Below are 17,643 nucleotides of genomic sequence, written 5' to 3' on the forward strand. Positions count from 1 at the left end.
ACAGAAGAGCATTTCTTTAATTGTGTTCTTCGGTGTGAGATGAAGTTGGTTGTGCTTTCTGAAGTGATTAATGAACCTGGTGAATAAAGGGCTTCCTCTTGACCAATACCTAAAAGTGTAAGGGAAACCTTTCATCTGGTTTAATGATGTTTAGTACAGCTTCAAAGCCTTGGACCCTGTACAGGACCAAAAATACTCTGAGATTAAATCTCTTTAGCATTCTGACTTAGCTGGGGACTTTATTTTGGTACTTTGTTAAAGGTTACCCCTTATATGGCTCCACATTTTTTCCTGCATAGATTCCTGTTACCAACTGAAAAAGTATTTGGTCAAGGGGGTATTGTTTCAAAAATCAGACAACTTTCAGAGAAATAAATTTCTAAACAATTCTGGCAAGCAGGGGGGAGTTCTGTGTGTTCCTCTGCTCTATTTCTACAGAACAGTCACATCCTCATCAAAAACCAGATTGTTTCTTTAGGAGAGAGTGACTTCTGCCTTCTAAAAGACATAAATCTTTGGAAGTTCCCAGTTCCAGAGGGGCCCCTGTGTGTGCCAGTACAGTCAGAGCTGCAGGGGGTTAATTCTGTTAGCAGCAGGAGGACAGTGCAAGCAAAGGCTTCATGCTCTGTATTCTGCTGGTGTCCTGGCACAATGCTGCTTGCAGAGTGCAGACCAAATGTCACCTCAGTTCACTGAGGACAGTGAGACATCATGTTAAAAGAGATTTCATTCCCAGCTAACCTGATGTTTTTACATGTGGGTCAAAAAAATTTCGTTCAGGTTTGAATCACATTAAGATAGGAAAGGTCATTAAAAAAAAAAAAGCTCTTACACTTACTTGGGAAGATCAGAGAGTGAAGAAATCCCATGAACAGGTATGATGCTGGAATCCCATGGGTCTGCTTGTCCTTTTGTGAGCTCACACTAAGTTAATGGAAGTCTTGAGGCATCTCTGAGTTTTCAGCTTATGTGAAATTAGTAATAAGTGTGCTCAGGTAAACCAAAACTCCCCCAGATTCCTTGGCCAAATCCAGTTGTAGAGATTCAGGAAAGAATATGCCTTCATTACAGTATGCTACCCTGGGGGTTCTTACAGGTGCTTGCTTTACTGTGTTGTGGAATATAATTGCAATATTATAAAACACAAGCTAAATGTGAAAGACAAATGAGCAGTGGGTGGGATCAGGACTTTAAATTTTTAATACTCTTTACTTCAAATTATGGAAACACAAACCCAAAACATGTGTTGTCCGTATGGACAATTTCATGCTAAAATTAAAAAGCAATGTCCTCCTCCCAATAACTTTGTAAATTAGATACTAAATTAGATGCTAAAATCCTAATTACAAGACTTGAAAGTTGGGGATTTTTTTTTAAATCCTCACAAAAATCAAGATTACTTTTTCCATAATACATAATATGTATGTGAGGAACTCTGAGAGATTAGGAGCACCATACAGGTCTGGTGGGTTGTATTTACGTGCTGGTAGACCTGCCAACCTAGTTATTTACTAGCAGCTAGCTGGCAGAATCTTGCTTTTGTATAAGATAAATTTGTAAATGACAAAAATAAGACTGATCTTATGTTATTGTTAATCTGCCAGTGAAATTATGCCAATTTTTAACTCAGTTGAGGATTATCTTGGTCATTTATTGTTGTTCAGTGTCTCTCTCTGATGTAGTTTAGAATTCACAGCCTCTGAAGAACAAAAGGCAAAAATTTTAAACACATGATTCAACAGGAGAAAAAGGATTTGTTTTATCCTTCAGATTAGATAAATATCTGAAACTGCAACTTGGGCTCTGTATCCTAAAATGCCATTATCAGTTGTCTTCCCATATCTATCAAGTGCATTGAAATGTGGAATTTCTTATGGTATGGGGCATCTTTTCTACCAGTAGGAAAGCTGATCAAAGAAACAAGGAGACAGAAATAAAAAGAGATTATTGAGATAGTGTTTGGTGGTAAACAGGGGTTTATGTATATAGAAGGTGAAAACATAAAGCTAATAAGCTAAAAAATAATCAAAACATTTAAGATAATGAAAAATAAATACCAAAGACTGGACTACAAGAAATATTCAGCTTTAACTACCTATCTTTTCTGATGCTGATCTTGACAGAGTTAAGACTAAAAACTCACTTGACATATGACTGTTACAAAACCAATTTGTGTTTAGTAAGTGCTGCATGTTTGAATTCATTTGCAGCCACTGGTTTTGTTGGCACTATGACTTGGAGTTTATCTGTAAAGGAGCATCTTCTAAAATGCTGATGAATACCATGGGACAAAAATGATAACACAATCTTTCTGGAGCAACATACAGATCAGTTTGCTCAGTGTGGTGCCAGCAGTCTGACTACTTAACATTCATCTGTGAATCCATCACTTCATAAAAAGCAAAGCAGTGCCAGAGGGGGAAAGCAAATACAGCCTAAATATAGTGAGGAACTTCATATTTTCTGTTAGCACCAGAAACCTGATTCCTCAAAGCCAAGTCATGCCCAGAAAAGAAAATGAGAATTATGGCAGAAAAAGAAGAGAACCGAGCAGCATAACCCATAAAGCAAAAAGGTATTTGTGAGAGAAACAGTGTGATGGAGCTCTACACTTGGGGAATTCAGAGAGAGTGAGCAACATACCTGAAAAGGTGGGGAGCTCATACCCTAAGCATCAGGCCTTCTGCTCCATCATCTGCACAAGGACACAGTTCTTCAGGGTGATCCTGAGCAGCTACACCAAGAGTTTCTGAGTTTTCTTCTCACTAGCAAAGGTAGATTAAGATTAACAGCATTTGGGCTTTTTATGGTGGATGATTGGGCTTAAAGGTCTTCCCCAAAGACTTCTTGAAATCAATACAAAAAATACTACAAATTTAAATAAATTTCAGCTAGAGTCAACACCTGGGCATCCTAAATTCTTGTGTCATACAAGAGAGACACCAGCAACTGGGAGTCACAACAAATCCCCCAGACATGTTTCTTACCCAGGGAAGGTTTATTTTTCAAAGCCATATTCATATAATTATTAATGCATATGAAAATTAGTCCTATTTCAGAGGTTTTGTCCCAGCTCTTTATGTTTTTATTGCACATTCCTCTTTTTAGTTGACATCAATGACATTTACAATTTTAAGGACTGAGAACCTGTATTCCCCATGAGAAAAATCTTTATTTGGAGAAACTAAATGGGTTTGGCCCAAGTGAGCTTACTGACTGAGGGTGTTGCTTATGAATCTGAACTTCATACTTGTTTTATAGAACCACTGCAAGTCCTCCTATACCATTTATCTTTGTTTTCTGGCTTTTATGAAGTGAAAAGAGGCTCCCCAGTTAAATAGTAGTGTATAATTTTCAGCAGGCTAGACTTTATTATAAAATATCTATTCCTATTAAGCCAATATAAACACTAAGATGTTTAACCAGATGTGGCAGATCGTGATTGATAATCAACTTATTTAGTCTGTCTTTATCAATACACAAGACACTTTACATAAATGATTGTTATATACTTGTTCACTTTCTTATGAGATGAGTCCTGATTCATGTTCACATATAATGGGACTGGAAGAGGTTAAAGAATCTGCTTTATTGTGCAGCCTGTTCCTTGCAGAACCAGGAGAGGAACTCAGATCTCCCATCTTCCAGAGTCACTATACGACTACTCCCATCCTTATAATGCAAATAGAGATTATAAAAAATTCTGTATGAGAAAATAAAATGTAAGGTCAAGACCATCTATCAGTTTAATATTATACTGCATGCATCTTCATTGTTAGACTGCAGGAATTCTCTGTGTTTACTGTAAGTCATATTTATGCATTCCTCTCGAGGCCCACAAATGCCAAAATAGACCTTTAGAGGAACTGAAAGACTCTTTATTTGTTAAAGCACCAGCTTGCACATCTGGTTTTTGCTGCATCAGCTGACAGTGTTTGCAACATTAAATGTTTCCTCCTCTCACACTGGTGTTGCTGCTTAAGATCTCATTAGCACACGAAACTTCATTTTGTGTTTGCTGATTAAAGGAGAGAAGAAGAAATTTTACTCTGCATCCATTTTATTAATTATATGAGAATTCTAGTAGTTAATATGACCACACTTCACTCTGTTGGGATGAATTTTCAGTCTTTAATACAAGTCAAATAAATTTGATTTGACTTATAAGCCAATCCCATGAATACCAGGCAGAACCTGTGGGTTGGTGTGATTTGGATTGGTGTTGGTTTTTGTGGGGTTTTTTTTGTTGTTGTTGTTGTTGTTTGTTTGTTAATTTAATTTTCTCGATAAAGAAATTGGATAAATAAGAAAATATTAGTTCAAGTTTATAAAACTTTGCAAAGCAAACCCTGAGCTGTTGCTTTCCCAACTATAAATAAACTCAGAGCTCCCTCTAGTGAGATGTCAAAATCCAACGTTACAGGTTTTTTTCTGTAAGGAAAATCAAGCATTACATTAGTCCACTGAGCAAAAATAAATAAACAAATATGGAGGATTAATTTAAATAATTTAGCAAGTGCAAAAATTTGGGATAATTTTCTCTACAGTTCCCTCCTCTCTTCACCCAAAAATCATCAGCAGTCAATGTGTCTTGCTGTTTCTTCTCTCTCTGACTGCTTTCATGGGCTGTTTATAAATTAGTTCCATAGTTTCAAGTTAAGCTTGGGAATCATAAGCAAATTTTTTTACTCTTCTGAAGTACTTTATCCCAGTGATTTGGGGCTGTACTCTTGCCAGATATGTTTTCTCATGAGTTTTCCATGATTTCCTGCTCCCAGCTATGAGCATGTGAAATGCATTTCCTGTGATATTTTGGTTCTTCAAGGCCTGTTTTTGGTAGGAATATGAAGAACTTTGACAACTTTGAAGATGAAGAATTATCAAGAAGTCCTTCAGTTAGGTTAATTTTGGCTTTGTTTAGAGAAATGTGGGGAAGAGAAGGCTCAGATCGATATAAATAAACTCTTGGAAAGGAGGAAGAGCAGTATCTGGGAGCTCTTCTCTGAACTTTTTAAACTTTGTCACTCACACTGGAGTCTGTTTACACTGAAAGGAGGACCCTTTGGCATAAATAACTCGGACAAATAATTACCTGGTTGATGTTAAATAAATCTAAGGCTCTCTGGGAAATCACAGAGTGCTTCCTCTTCCTGATGCCTCTGCTGAAATCTGCAGCCCAAACAAAAGCAGTGGCATAAAACTGAACAGAGCCTCATATTCTGACAGACAGCTGCTGCAGGGAGATACCACTGAGCATTTTCCTCCCACTTGCTCCTTCTTGAGCATTGCTTGGCACATTTTCTTTCTCCAGTAGTGACAGAAGGACAGAAATTAAAGTCAGGAAAATGTTCAACCGTCCAAGCCCACATTCCTTGTTTACCTCCTGTTCTCAGCTGCTCTTTTCTGTGAGCACAGGCTCCTTTTCCCAACGTAAACAGCTTTCCCATCACGACTCCTTTCCTGCAGAACAGCTCCTAATCTTCAAGTATCAGCTGATTTTTCATGGGGAATATTTCCTCTGCTCCTCACCCTCTCTACATCGGACACATGATCTGTTCTTGCTGCCATTTACTAGGCCAATATCATGTACCTAATTGCTGTATTGTTATGATCTTTATCCTGGTATAAGTTTGCCCTACTATGAAGGGAATCTCTTTCTTGCAGTAATCAGAGCTGAATTCAATTCTAACATGCCAAGAAATTCTCCATTATTATTTTCTGGGAGTCTGAACAACAGAAAAGTGGATATTCTCAGAATAAGCATCAGCTCATCAGTGTTATTTTTTCCTAATTAATATTTCTTTTCAGACTAGTTTTGGTGCTATGGTTGATTTAGTTTTACTTTCTAGTTTTATTCACTTTAATCTCCTTACCTGAGGAGACTAAGCTTAAATGTTGTTTGGTACTACAGCACCATAATCCTTAAAATATTCCAAATTTCACAGTGAATTGGACAAATTTATTTACTTTAATCCTACATAAACCCATTTAGGTATTTAAATTTCCTAACAATTTAATGACCAAGTGCTATTCAGCATAAAATAACCTGGTGCTATCTACATTGGCCAGTGGGTGGCACTGTTACAGTGTGAATATAACTAGAAATAGCCATAGGTAACTTTGAATGGTGAGAGCAGTTATGCATTAGATAGATAGAGATATATTAAAAAAATAAAAAACTTATGTTTCTTAAATAATTATTGCTGAGATTCATGCAAGTTGGGGATGAGGACAAAAAAATATAGACAATCAAGCTATTCCAGCTGTTGCATGGGACAGGATTATGTCCTTTGTCTGGTGTACAGACCATCATCAGGATGGGACTGGAAGCACTGTTCTCATCTACATTTAGTGCAATAGAATCATCTCTTATTCAGAAGCTACATTTACATTTGCAAAATCCAGCACTGGACATTAAAAACTGTTATAAATTCTATTCCATAAGTACTGGGGAACAAATTTGTTGGTTAGGATACTGTGTACTGAACAGCAGAATCACCGTGGGGTACCCAGGCTCTCATATTTTCTTTCATCTTTTTTGCTTCCTTTTGCCAAACAACTACTAATAATGAAATTCATGGGTTTTACTGTTGCCATTACACCAGCTGGTATAAATAGTGATGTCAAATAGCTCAGCCAACCACCTTTTTGTATCTATAATATCTCTTAAATGTGAAAGATTCAGGATAAGAAACCTAGAGAAATTTTTCTTGAGGTATCAAGCACTACTGCATTACTTTCTGGGTTGGACTTTCAACAAGACATTATTTAAATTCTGAAACATCATGACTGTTTAAAACAGAAATACATAAGCTTTTTTATTATTTGGAAATTTTCAGAGACATTGATAAATTATGACCAAATCAAAAGCAATTTACGATGGCAAATATTTTATGTTTGAAAATCTCATCCCCCTTTTCCTTCAGTCTTAGGAACATAGCACTGTTAGCCTTATAATAAAAAATATCTTTTTCTTTTTTTTGAAGTCTACATAAATGAACTTGGATGTGATGTTAAGAGCATTCAGATCAGTTTTGTAAAAAAACTCCTGCAACATTACTACTCCTTATCTTCTTGCATAATGGTACAGCTCTTCTCAGGTCAGAATATAGAATTGATAGGCCAGATGGCATCATCCTAATTCTTCTGCAAAACATTGTCAACTGCCTGAATGCTAGGAGGGATGAGCCTTGTGGGAGTTCACCTGGTGTAGCCAAGCAAGATCTGTGGTGGTGAAATGCAGAAGTCTGTGGGATGGGATAACCCACCTCAGTATGTTGCTTCCAAAATGATGGGGAGGTGATTGATGCATGGTGAATGTCTGTGGGGGTTTGTAGCTCACACATTTGGCATCCATCCACTCTCAGATGCTTTTGACAGAGAGAACACATTCTGTAGATCCAGTGGAGAGCTGGAATGAGGCCATGGTACCCACCATGGGGTTGTGCAGCCATGAAGGAGTCTACTCATGCAGCAGGAAATAAAGCCAAAGCTGCAGGTGAGCATGATCCTCAAGACAAAAATGTCTAGGAAGCTGCTAGTTGAAACACTCTGTGTAATGTTTTCATTGATGATGCTGCAATGAAGAAATAGTCATCCGTGAAGAAATTCTCAGTAGTTCCTTTTCCTTTGGAAGGTGCCTTGTTGGCTGACAAGGAATGCAGACGTGCTGTGAGACAAATTTAAAATTACCATCTCTGAACTTCAGTGTTTAAGACAAGTTGGAAAGTCTGATAATGCTCTGCAGTAGCATCACAGCACTGCACTCCCTGCTGCCAAGGGGTGAGCCCAGTGTTGTTGGACTCTTTGCTTTGTATTACTGTAACCCTGGGACTTTCAGCTGTGGGGTTGGACTTTGCTGTTCTCTGTTCTGTAAAGAAATCTATAGGAAGAAAGACTGCCTTTCCTGAATTAATTCTATCAATTAATTTCACTTCTCCCTCATGTGCAGGTAACATATCAAACTCATGCACTATTACCATACTATTTCCATCTTAATATGAGTAGAAACAGCCAAATGACAAGAAGTTCTACATAGTAAGGGGCTTACCATGCTCAGAATCCATGTTATCTTCTCCCCTTTCACCTTTTCTTGCTGCTCCTTTTTAAGTTTGTAGGGTGCATTCTCATGACTTTTTTTAGGGGCATAACAGGGAGTAAAAAAAGATCTAGTTGGGAAAAAGAGCAGGTATGTGGCCAAAAAAATCCAAATAGTAGGAACTAACTGCTTCTAAGAAGAAGTAGCTTGGAGGTGATGAAAAAAACTTCAGTTGTCAGAAATGCACTAAGCTGTAATAAAAGGTTTATCTCTAAACCGAAGAGCTGACAGTAAATAACTAATAAATCTAGGATCATATATCTACATTATTATTTTTTTACTATAAATGTAGATGATACAGATAAGGACTATGTTTACATCTTCTTTCTAAAGGTTTCTACAACTGTCACTCTTGAAGCTCCTGCACTGAGAACATGGTAAAAAATGCACAGAATTGCAGAACAGGTCTATAAAATTGAAACAAAAATTAAACGACAGATAACCTTATAATTTATAGTGATTAGTTTTAGGCTATCTGATTCTTGTCTTCTTTACTTGGCAAATAAGGCTGCTAATCAGAAATCTGATTACATTGCAGCAGTTTGGTAGCTGGTGCTGCAGAATTTGATAACAATAATGTTTCTTCCTGTCAGATAAAATGTGAAGTAAAAAACCTGAGATGTATAATAGAAAAGAAAAATATGACCATGGAGTAGAAGGTTGCTTACCTGGGGAAATTTGGGCAGTTGTGTATATTGGAAGCTATTACAATTCTGCTTTTCCCTCTTCCCCTGTTTCCTGACATTAGTGCTTTCTTTATAATCTCTTTGCATTACTTCTGAAGAATTTTTTTAAAAAACTGCCTTTTCACCATCTCTTCACTTCTGTATAGCTCTGTTCCAATGAGCTCCTGTATGTGAGGCACAAGAACACTGAACTACTTAGATTTCTAGTTTTGCATTTTTCAACCCAAATATATTCCAACACATTTGATCTTCTTTGATGAGGGAAATTAAATTTTCCTAAGCATATGAAATACACATTTTTTTTTCCCGTTTCTCACATTAGCTGTATAAGTTGCAGCCAAAACCAGGAAAATAACTTTATAGAAGGAAATTATTAGGATGTAAACATGAATCTATAAACTACAAGCTTAAAAAGAAGCATGTAATTACAGTGAGCTACAGAATCAAGGCCCAAACACTTTTATGAGTCAGAAAACACAATGAATTCCACAGACAGAAAATTCTGTCTAGCCAGAGAAAAAGGTCTCTTAAATTACTGCAGAAGATAAATAATAAAATATGCAAAATCCGTGAGATTTCAAGGTTTAGTGTCTTAGCAACTCAAAATAAAAACTTTATAGAAATGTTCAATTTTTTAATTCCACAGCTACAGATTTTACCATGCTCTGTAATTTGCTTTCTAGAGCTTCTCCATAGTGACTGACAGCTTTATCAGAGCTAATGAAGGGCCTGCTCATCAAGGTAGTGTCTATGGCAAAATGCCCATAATTTTCAGTAAGATGAGAACATTTGCAAACAATTTTACTGCAAATATTGAATAAGATGGATTTTTGCATTGCAGAGCTTTAAACAGTACAGAACTGTCCTCCTTGAAGGAAATGGACTCAGCAATTCTGTAAACATTAATTTTTCATAAATGTATAACATTAAAAAAATATAGAAAATCAATAATTTTGGGTGCCACTGTAAACATTTTGCTCTTACTCAGACAAGAGTTTAGACAAAGGAATCACCCTGGTCCCAGAAGTCTTCTTTCCAGTTATTTAGAAATTGTACTTTGCAAGAATTTTAGAAATCAGTATGTCAAAGAAGAGACATTTCATTTTGAATTTATATTATAGGCCACTTAATATCATCTTGCTTTTTCACTTTGATGACGTGCGTAAATATACAGTCAATAAAATCCTTCATCACAGATATGAAAAAACAACAATTTTATATTCTATTTAAATAAAAATTCAAAATTTGGTTCCTATATCTTAGCTTGAATTTTATTTTATTACATCCTCTGTTATAACCATTGAAGGTCATCTAATCCAGCCCCCTGTTCTAAAGTTCTACCATTGCTACCATCAAACTGCATCAGCCATAGTTTGGTCAAGGCAAATTTTTAAAACCCTTAAGCACAGATATTTCCCTGCTTTGTGTTTAACCTCTTCTGGAGGTCACTAATCAAACCATTTAGCACTAAGAAGAGTTTAGTAATGCCATTTTTGTAAGTGACTTTCAAGTAGTTGTAGGCTGCTGGAATGCCTTAGTTTATTTTTCAGAATAAAGGCAGTTTGTTCATCTCCTCACAGTTTATATATTACAGACCCCTGACCATCTTTTTATGGATGGATCCATCCTTTCATGGATCTTCTCCAGTTTGTAGGCACCTTTCCTGAACTGAGAGGATTTTGGACATAAAATTACAGGTGCAGTTACTGTTATGCCAAGGCAATGGGCTATAATAACCCTTCCCTGTCTGTATTTTTGCTAAGGTTTGTCTTATTTGTGAGGCAAGTGCACAGCTGGCTGGGATTCAAGCTGGTGTTTCCCATAACCCTAAGGTCTTTCCCATCAGAGTAGTCTCCTGTTTCCATGGTACGTACTGTGAAAAATAGAGCTTTATTATTAAGATATAAGTAGAAAAATAACTCATTTCTGTCCTCAGAGTTTAATTATTTCTCTGGGTTTCTGAGCACCAGCTTAGCCTCGCTGGCTGTCCCTATGCACTAATAGGGTCAGATAAATCTGAAATCAAGAGTTCTGTATGGAGGACCAGAAATTAGATGGATGTACTGAGCAACTGACAACCTCTTTTCTAAGAATGTGTGAGATAAACTCTTTGGGCTGTAATTTTACTTTTCAGCACCTTTTCTTCCCATCCCTACTCATCCATCCTAATGTCTACATTAAAGCTTGAAAGTAAACAACACAAATTTGATTCTAACTCTTCTTTTGGCTTGCTCCTGGATTTTCCAGGATTTGCTGATCAACAGGAGCCAACCTGGCTGCTCTTCACTTGCCTTATTCTGCCTACAACATCTGTAGTGCTGTCTCTCAGCAGGAAAGAGCTGTTCCAAGCACTTTTCCTGAAATTGCAGGAGTGCAGAGGAATGCCTCATCTATTACCTTCAGTAGTGTGTAGAAAGCCACCACAGACTGACAAATGAGTAGGGTAATGTTTTCACAGCATCACAGCTTCTGTATCTTTTCCTGAACTGACAACAAACCTTCTGCATATGTTCCAAACAAAACAAAAATTTGGTCAGCTAGCCTGAGGAGGTAAGTAGGTTTGCTTTGGTTTTTTTTTCCCTTCTTGTGGTAACAGTTGGATGTCTCAGCTGTGCCATAGATAAGAGTGATGCCTGGTATGCTCAAGAAAGCTCAGAAAGAGGATACCTCCTTGGTAAGGATACAATTTTTGTGCTATCTGTCTACCTATTAGAGCCCTTGTATGGATGACTTGGTTTATATTTGGCTGGTTTAATATGTATATATTTTAATAGTCAAAAAATATCTCTACCCTAAAAGAAAAAAGTTTGTATGCATTATGGATTGATATAAAGTAGCAGAACTTGTAACACACACTGTCTTGCATTAAGGAGTGGAAAACATACTTTTATTTTAAAAAAATGGTACACTACAAGCTCGAGTCAGCTACAGGAAAGTTCTAACTTTGCTTGACTGTTGGAGCAAACCTCCAGCACATATTCTAGCACAGAAACTTGGGAGGATCTGGAGATTTTGCTAGTAGCTGCCCAGGTTGCAATAGGTGATTTAGTTAACTTTTGTCAAGTAAATAATATGTGTACCCCCAAAAGGAGAAGGGAGATACTCTGGATGCAGCCTATACTGGATTGACTAAATTCAGAATGATTGACAAGAGAGATTATTGTGGTAGAAAATTTAAAACCAAAACATTTGACAGGAGTTGAATGATACTGTTGTGAAATTTACTCAGTACCCAGAGAGAATAACGTGAGCAGGAGGCAGGGAATGAAATTTAAAGCCTTATAAATTCAAATATTTTATCATCTGGAATGAGTCTCTTTGGCATCCACCGTGGAGAAGGGAGACTTTATAACACAAATAGCATGCAAATGGGCCACATCAAATCATGAAGGTGCCATTTAGTGTCTTTTTGCAAAAAGCTATCTCAAGATTAAGACTGTGAGTTTTATATATACATATAAAACAAGGCTGGTGACGCAACAGAGTTTTATGGGATGGAGAGGCCGAATTACAAATTTAACTTGTAAGGCATCGAGGTAAATGCATCTCTTACTATGTAAAGGAGATGCAATTGATACCTGGCTGCCCTTTAGCTCACGGGTCACACCTGTCTCCCAAAGAGGAGCACGGGAGGGCAATCAGGTTAAGTCAGAACCTCCTGATTTAGGGTTTTCTGGCGATGCCGGGCTTTGGCGAGGAGCCACCCAGACTTTCCTGCCCAAAGGGCGGGCGCTGACCCCACCAGTCCCGGGGAGCAGCGCGGCCGGGCGGAGCTGACCGAACCCCTCCACCGGGGGGTGGGGGAAGCCGCCGGTTCCGAGCCCGCCCCTCGCCACTCCTGGCCCCGCGTTACCGCATCTCCCCGCCAGGCTGCTGCCGCCGGTCCCTTGGCCTCCTCTTGTGAGGCGGGCCGGACCGGGCCGGGCCGGGCCGGGCCGCTCCTCCCGTTACCAGAGAGACGGCGACGCCGGGTGCTGCGGACCGGACCGGAGCGGGCTGAGCTGGGCCGGGGCGGGCCAGGCCGTACCGCTGGGTTCCCGCCCCCCCTCCCCCGCTGCCGGTGCCGGCGGGCTGGCAGGCTGCCGTCCGCCAAGATGGTTCATCATTCGGGCTCCATCCAGTCCTTTCGGCAGCAGAAAGGTCAGTAGAAATGCCTTCGTCCTCATCCGAGCGGCCCGGTACCGCCGCCCGGGGAGGAGGGGGACGCGCATCTCCTCCGCCGGCTGCGGGTCCCCGCTCCGCTTTCCGCGCAGGAAACGCGGCGGGTGCGGGAGTTGACCCCGGGTGTGTGGTGCGGAGGTGCCCGCACACCCGGCTGTGGTGTCCGCATGGCGTGAGGATGCTCTCGGGTGTTTCACCGGTTTCCGAGCCGTGGGGAGGAATCTCGGGGGGTCCGGGCCCTCCCCTCGTGTCCCGGTGGTGGTCGGGCCAAGGAGAGCCGGCCCGGTCCCTGCCTCCCGCTCCCACGGAGGGAAAGTTTTCCTGCCCGAGGAAAGGTGCTGCTTTGGGGGTTCTGGTTGTTGTTGCACAGGTGATTTGTAGCGATGCGGACAGGTCGTTCACACGCTGAACTCTGCTGCTGCCGTTTCGGGATTTGTTTCTGGTTTCAGCCTTCACCTCCTGGTGTTATTCAAGTGGTTACCTTGAGACAGAACGAATGCTGTAACTGTGAGGGAGGCTCTGGCTTTACAAGTGCAAATACTACTTCCATGATACCTGGTTTGGGGGTTTTTGTATCTGTTTTTGTATTTATTTTTTTTTTAATGCAAAACATAAGCTTTTGTTGGTCAACATAGAAAGGCAAGTGTTCAGTTGTGATTGCTGTCACTATAAAGCCTTTCATGTATTTGTGATATAGAAGAAAAGATAATTTGCACAATGAGCCTGTTTTGTTTTTTCTTGATCCTTGGACTGTTATTTTACTATTTTTTTTCTAAATTGACTTTGTTAGATAAGATGAAACCCAGATTTCTCTCATTACAAACATCACTTTTCAATCTTCCTCTTGTTTTAGTTGCTAACAAACTTTTTTTTTCTTAGATTTCAGTATGCCATAAATTATGACTTAATGTGGTATGCTTCATACATAAATTATGGATTCACTTATTGGATTTTGCCTCATTCAAGTTCTTTGAATTGTTAGTGGAAAATTAATAATTCAAAGCACTTATACCACTCTGGTAATTCCATAGTAAATTTAGTTCCTTGCTGTAGAGGTTTTGCATTTAATACCTATTTGTGTTCAATAATGAGTGGTACTGTTACAATTTGTAAAACGTGTAGTGTAGTCAGGGAAATTAATTAGTACTTTAAAAGTATTTTTTTTAACTGTCACATATATATTGGTATATATAGATATGTCATAGATATATAAAAGCATCAGGTGACTTGGTGCCACAGTGATAATCTTTAGTTTTCCATAATAATATATTTCTTACATTGCAGCAATGATTAGCAAGGTGCAGAGTTCCTACGAAGGCCCTGCAGGAGCTATTCAACTTCTCTTTAATGATCTTTAAAATAGTCACTGAAACCCCAATGTCATTATGTTCAAGTCTAGGGATGAAATTCAGGTATTTGAAACCAAGTTACACCACGTGATTTCTGAAACTGAGTGTTGGTTGTAGTCATGAACCTTTATAATAACCTAGTAGGGTTTGCTAGTTACTTACTGAGGAGTAGGTTGGTGCTCTCTCCTCCTTATTCCTGAAGGAATCCTGATGAAGGTGCTGTGCCAGGCAGAAGGCTTTAGAAAAGAGAAGATGTTCCTATGGAGCTGCAGAGCCTGTAGAGCAGTGATTAGTGTGTGGTTCCTTTTCCTGAACATCTCCTATGCAGTGTGATGATGTGTGCTAAATCCACCTGAAGGAGTTTGGTCTCTGTTTTTCTTAATCTACAGTATTTAGGAATGGGGGAGGGCAGCATGAAATTTTGGGCAAAAAAGCTATAGAGATACTAAGCAAATATAAATCATAATCTAATCATGAGGTTATTACAACAGGCTGAGTATCTGCTTTGAAATTCATGGATGCTGCTTTCTCAGTAGCATCTGCAGTTTTTTCAAATTTGGTATTTTATATCATTCTGCTTAAGGTTAAGATTTCATTTAATGTCTTTTCTAAGTTACTGTAGTTGAGATTTTGACTGTTTCCTAGCTGCTCATAAAACAGTGCCCTAAATTCCCTTTTCTACAGAAGCAGTGCTACTCCTCATGAAGTGGCCAACTGCCCACTGCAGCTGTGCTGTGCATGCTTCACTTGCATTAAGACCAAGCTTCATTTTATGTACATTCTCAATCATATATGAAAGATCTAAGTAAAAAAAAAATAATATAATAGTTTCATAAAACAAACAGAAAATAATTTTAACCTCATTAGAAATGGAGCCATTTACCTATCGCTAGGTAGCAGAGTATTCACTCACAAGCTGAAGAGAGGTAACTTTGAAGATGGGAGATAAAATGAGCTGGAGAGCATTTTGTTTCCTTACCTGCTCTGAGTATTTTGTTTTAGCTGAGAAGACAAGCAGTGGTTATGGTACCAAAGCTGTCTTCACAAGGCTTGAAAAAATAGAACCAAGTTCTTCAGTTTCTTGGGTGTCTAGGAATCTTCAGTAAGAAAGAGAAAGAAAGAAAGGTTTTCTCTCTGGAAAGAGAAAGAAAGAAAGGTTTTCTCTCTGGCTAGAGGATGGTGGTTGCTTTTTTTTTTTTTTTATCCTTTCTTTCTTGACAGGGTGAGGAGGTGTTCACAGTAGGAGGCTGCCATTATAATGTGCTGCTATGGTTTTGTCTTGTTCTTTGTTCAGATTGTGTATGCAGAGTGAAACCTTCAGTTTTCAAAAGCTGCAGTGGAGCTCCATGTAGTGTTATAAAAATACCTGAGGAGTTCTGACAAAAAGAATCTCATTTTCTTCACCCCCACAATTTTTCTTCTTCTACCTGTACCTGAAGATACACCTATCAAAAAGAGCAATGGCCTCAGGGCAGACTGATCTGTCTCTATCTCTGCACAGTAGTGTGTTAGGTCTGTTGAGCCATCTGTATAGTATTTTGTGGCTATTTTTAACCTCTACTGTGACAGAAACTGTTTTTTCTGAAATTGATCTCTTCAAAAGATCAAAGCCAAAATTTTTGTTATTTAATGTATATCTTTATTCACCCTTCCAAAAGGTAATCTTCAGATAGACTAATAAGGGAGAAATGCTTCTTATTTACTAGTGGTTTTTTTCCCTAGACATTTTTTAGGAAACAAAAATCTCCATCCTCAGACAGTAATAAACAGTTTGGCTTAAAATTAATAAATCTTCAAGTTATTCAGGATGTAGAAATATTAAGATGTTGGTGAGGACCAAGATCATCTCCACAGATCATTTGTAGCTTAATACTCTGGGGAAAGACAGCTCATAAAGTTTCATATTTCATCTCAATCACAATTGAATAACAATCTTTTAAATGCAGTGCATAAAAATCTATGGTAGTCTGACAGCAGACTTTGTGTTTTCTGTGCCTGGTACAGGACAAAGCAATTGTTTTATTAGGAAGTGCTGTTGAAAAATTATTTCCTTTGGAAGCAAAGACAATCTAATTTGCAAGAAGTTCTTCTGACAGATGCTTGCTGGTGGGTGGGTTTGAGTGTTTCTGGCCTGACAGAAGGTAAAACCTGCATTTAGGGTGCAGGTCAAGGAAAAAGAAAACATTCTCACACCTTAAAACTGAGTTCTTTTTAGCACGGTGTGGGAGTTTAGGAAGATGGACTGCAAATGAAATTCCAGTGGCCACCTTGGGGTACTTTCTCATGCTCTTTTTTAAGTTTGTAATGGGACAGGAAGGAGCTCAGGGACTTCAGTGGTCATTATGTCTTTAAAGAGAGTTCCTACTTAGCTTAACAAGGGATTTATTTTGAAATAGTCTGACTGGGATACCTGGTTTAGGAACAAATCAGGTATCTCCATGAAAAGAATTCTTCCTCAATCTGACCCTCTCACTGCCAAATTGTTGAATTTTAGGTATTTCCATGTGAGGTTGTAGTGTGGTTTGGGTGCCTTGGGTTGAGAACCTCTCAAAAGCTTCAGCCTTCTTCCCTCTCTGGGGCCACTTTTTTCTTCATTAACTGGATTTGTTAAACCACTTTGAGCTCCTTAGAAGAACACTGTTGTAGTAGAGTAGAAAGTTGTGGGTTTTTTTTAATTTTTATTGTTGTTTTGCTCTAATTCTAAGACCCTAATGACCTGCATTCATTGTAAAACAACTTGAGAATTTGAATGAGGGTTCATAAAGATCACATTTTTTATATTGCTCCAGAGTTTTCAGTATTCAGGAACTTGGGCTTGTAGATTCTCACAGAGAATTCTCCAAGGATGTTTGACAGCTGAAACAGCTCTGCCAATGTAAATTCTGTTGAATATTTTTAATAGGAGTTTCCATAAACCATATTTTGCCAAAAAATTTTGCAACAAAATTATCAGTAGTCAACAAGTTTTATGATTAAAGGTATTTTACAGCTCTAAGAGAATTGAAACATCATCCTAAGTAGCTGTACCAAGAGCTTTCCAACTAATGCAACCATCTAGATAGCAACTGGAAAAGTAATGGTGGGTGTTTTTTCCACTGAAAAGTGAGGAAAAAAATAGGCATTTGTATTTTAGACATAGTGAACTAGCAGAAATTAAGCATGCTAAATTCACAAGCATTCTGAGAAACATGACAATCTCCTCTGCTTGGGCCTAAGCTGAGGAGTGTTGTCTTGAGTCAGCCACACAGTGAGCTTTTCAGAAAGCATCTTACAAGGGGTTACCCAGGTTACAAAGCTGAAATTCCCTTTACAAAGCTTGTTCTAGAATTAGTTCTGTATATCCTAAAGC

At 38.6% G+C, this 17,643-nt stretch overlaps 1 protein-coding gene across 3 annotated transcripts in view; it reads left to right on the forward strand.

The window, feature by feature from the left end:
- Positions 1-17,643, forward strand: part of ANO3 (anoctamin 3) — a 104,273-nt gene that overhangs the window by 13,662 nt on the left and 72,968 nt on the right. The window contains exon 1 of one of the 3 annotated variants that reach the window (XM_071762172.1): positions 12,336-12,924. The exons of the other annotated variants lie outside the window; for them this stretch is intronic. Within the exon in view, the coding sequence (XP_071618273.1) occupies positions 12,879-12,924 (46 nt within the window). The 5' untranslated portion in view covers positions 12,336-12,878. Of the gene's footprint in view, positions 1-12,335; positions 12,925-17,643 lie in introns of those variants that run through there. 3 annotated transcript variants of the gene reach the window in all.

Source organism: Heliangelus exortis, chromosome 18 (assembly GCF_036169615.1).
Source record: "Heliangelus exortis chromosome 18, bHelExo1.hap1, whole genome shotgun sequence".
Lineage (NCBI taxonomy): Eukaryota > Metazoa > Chordata > Aves > Apodiformes > Trochilidae > Heliangelus > Heliangelus exortis.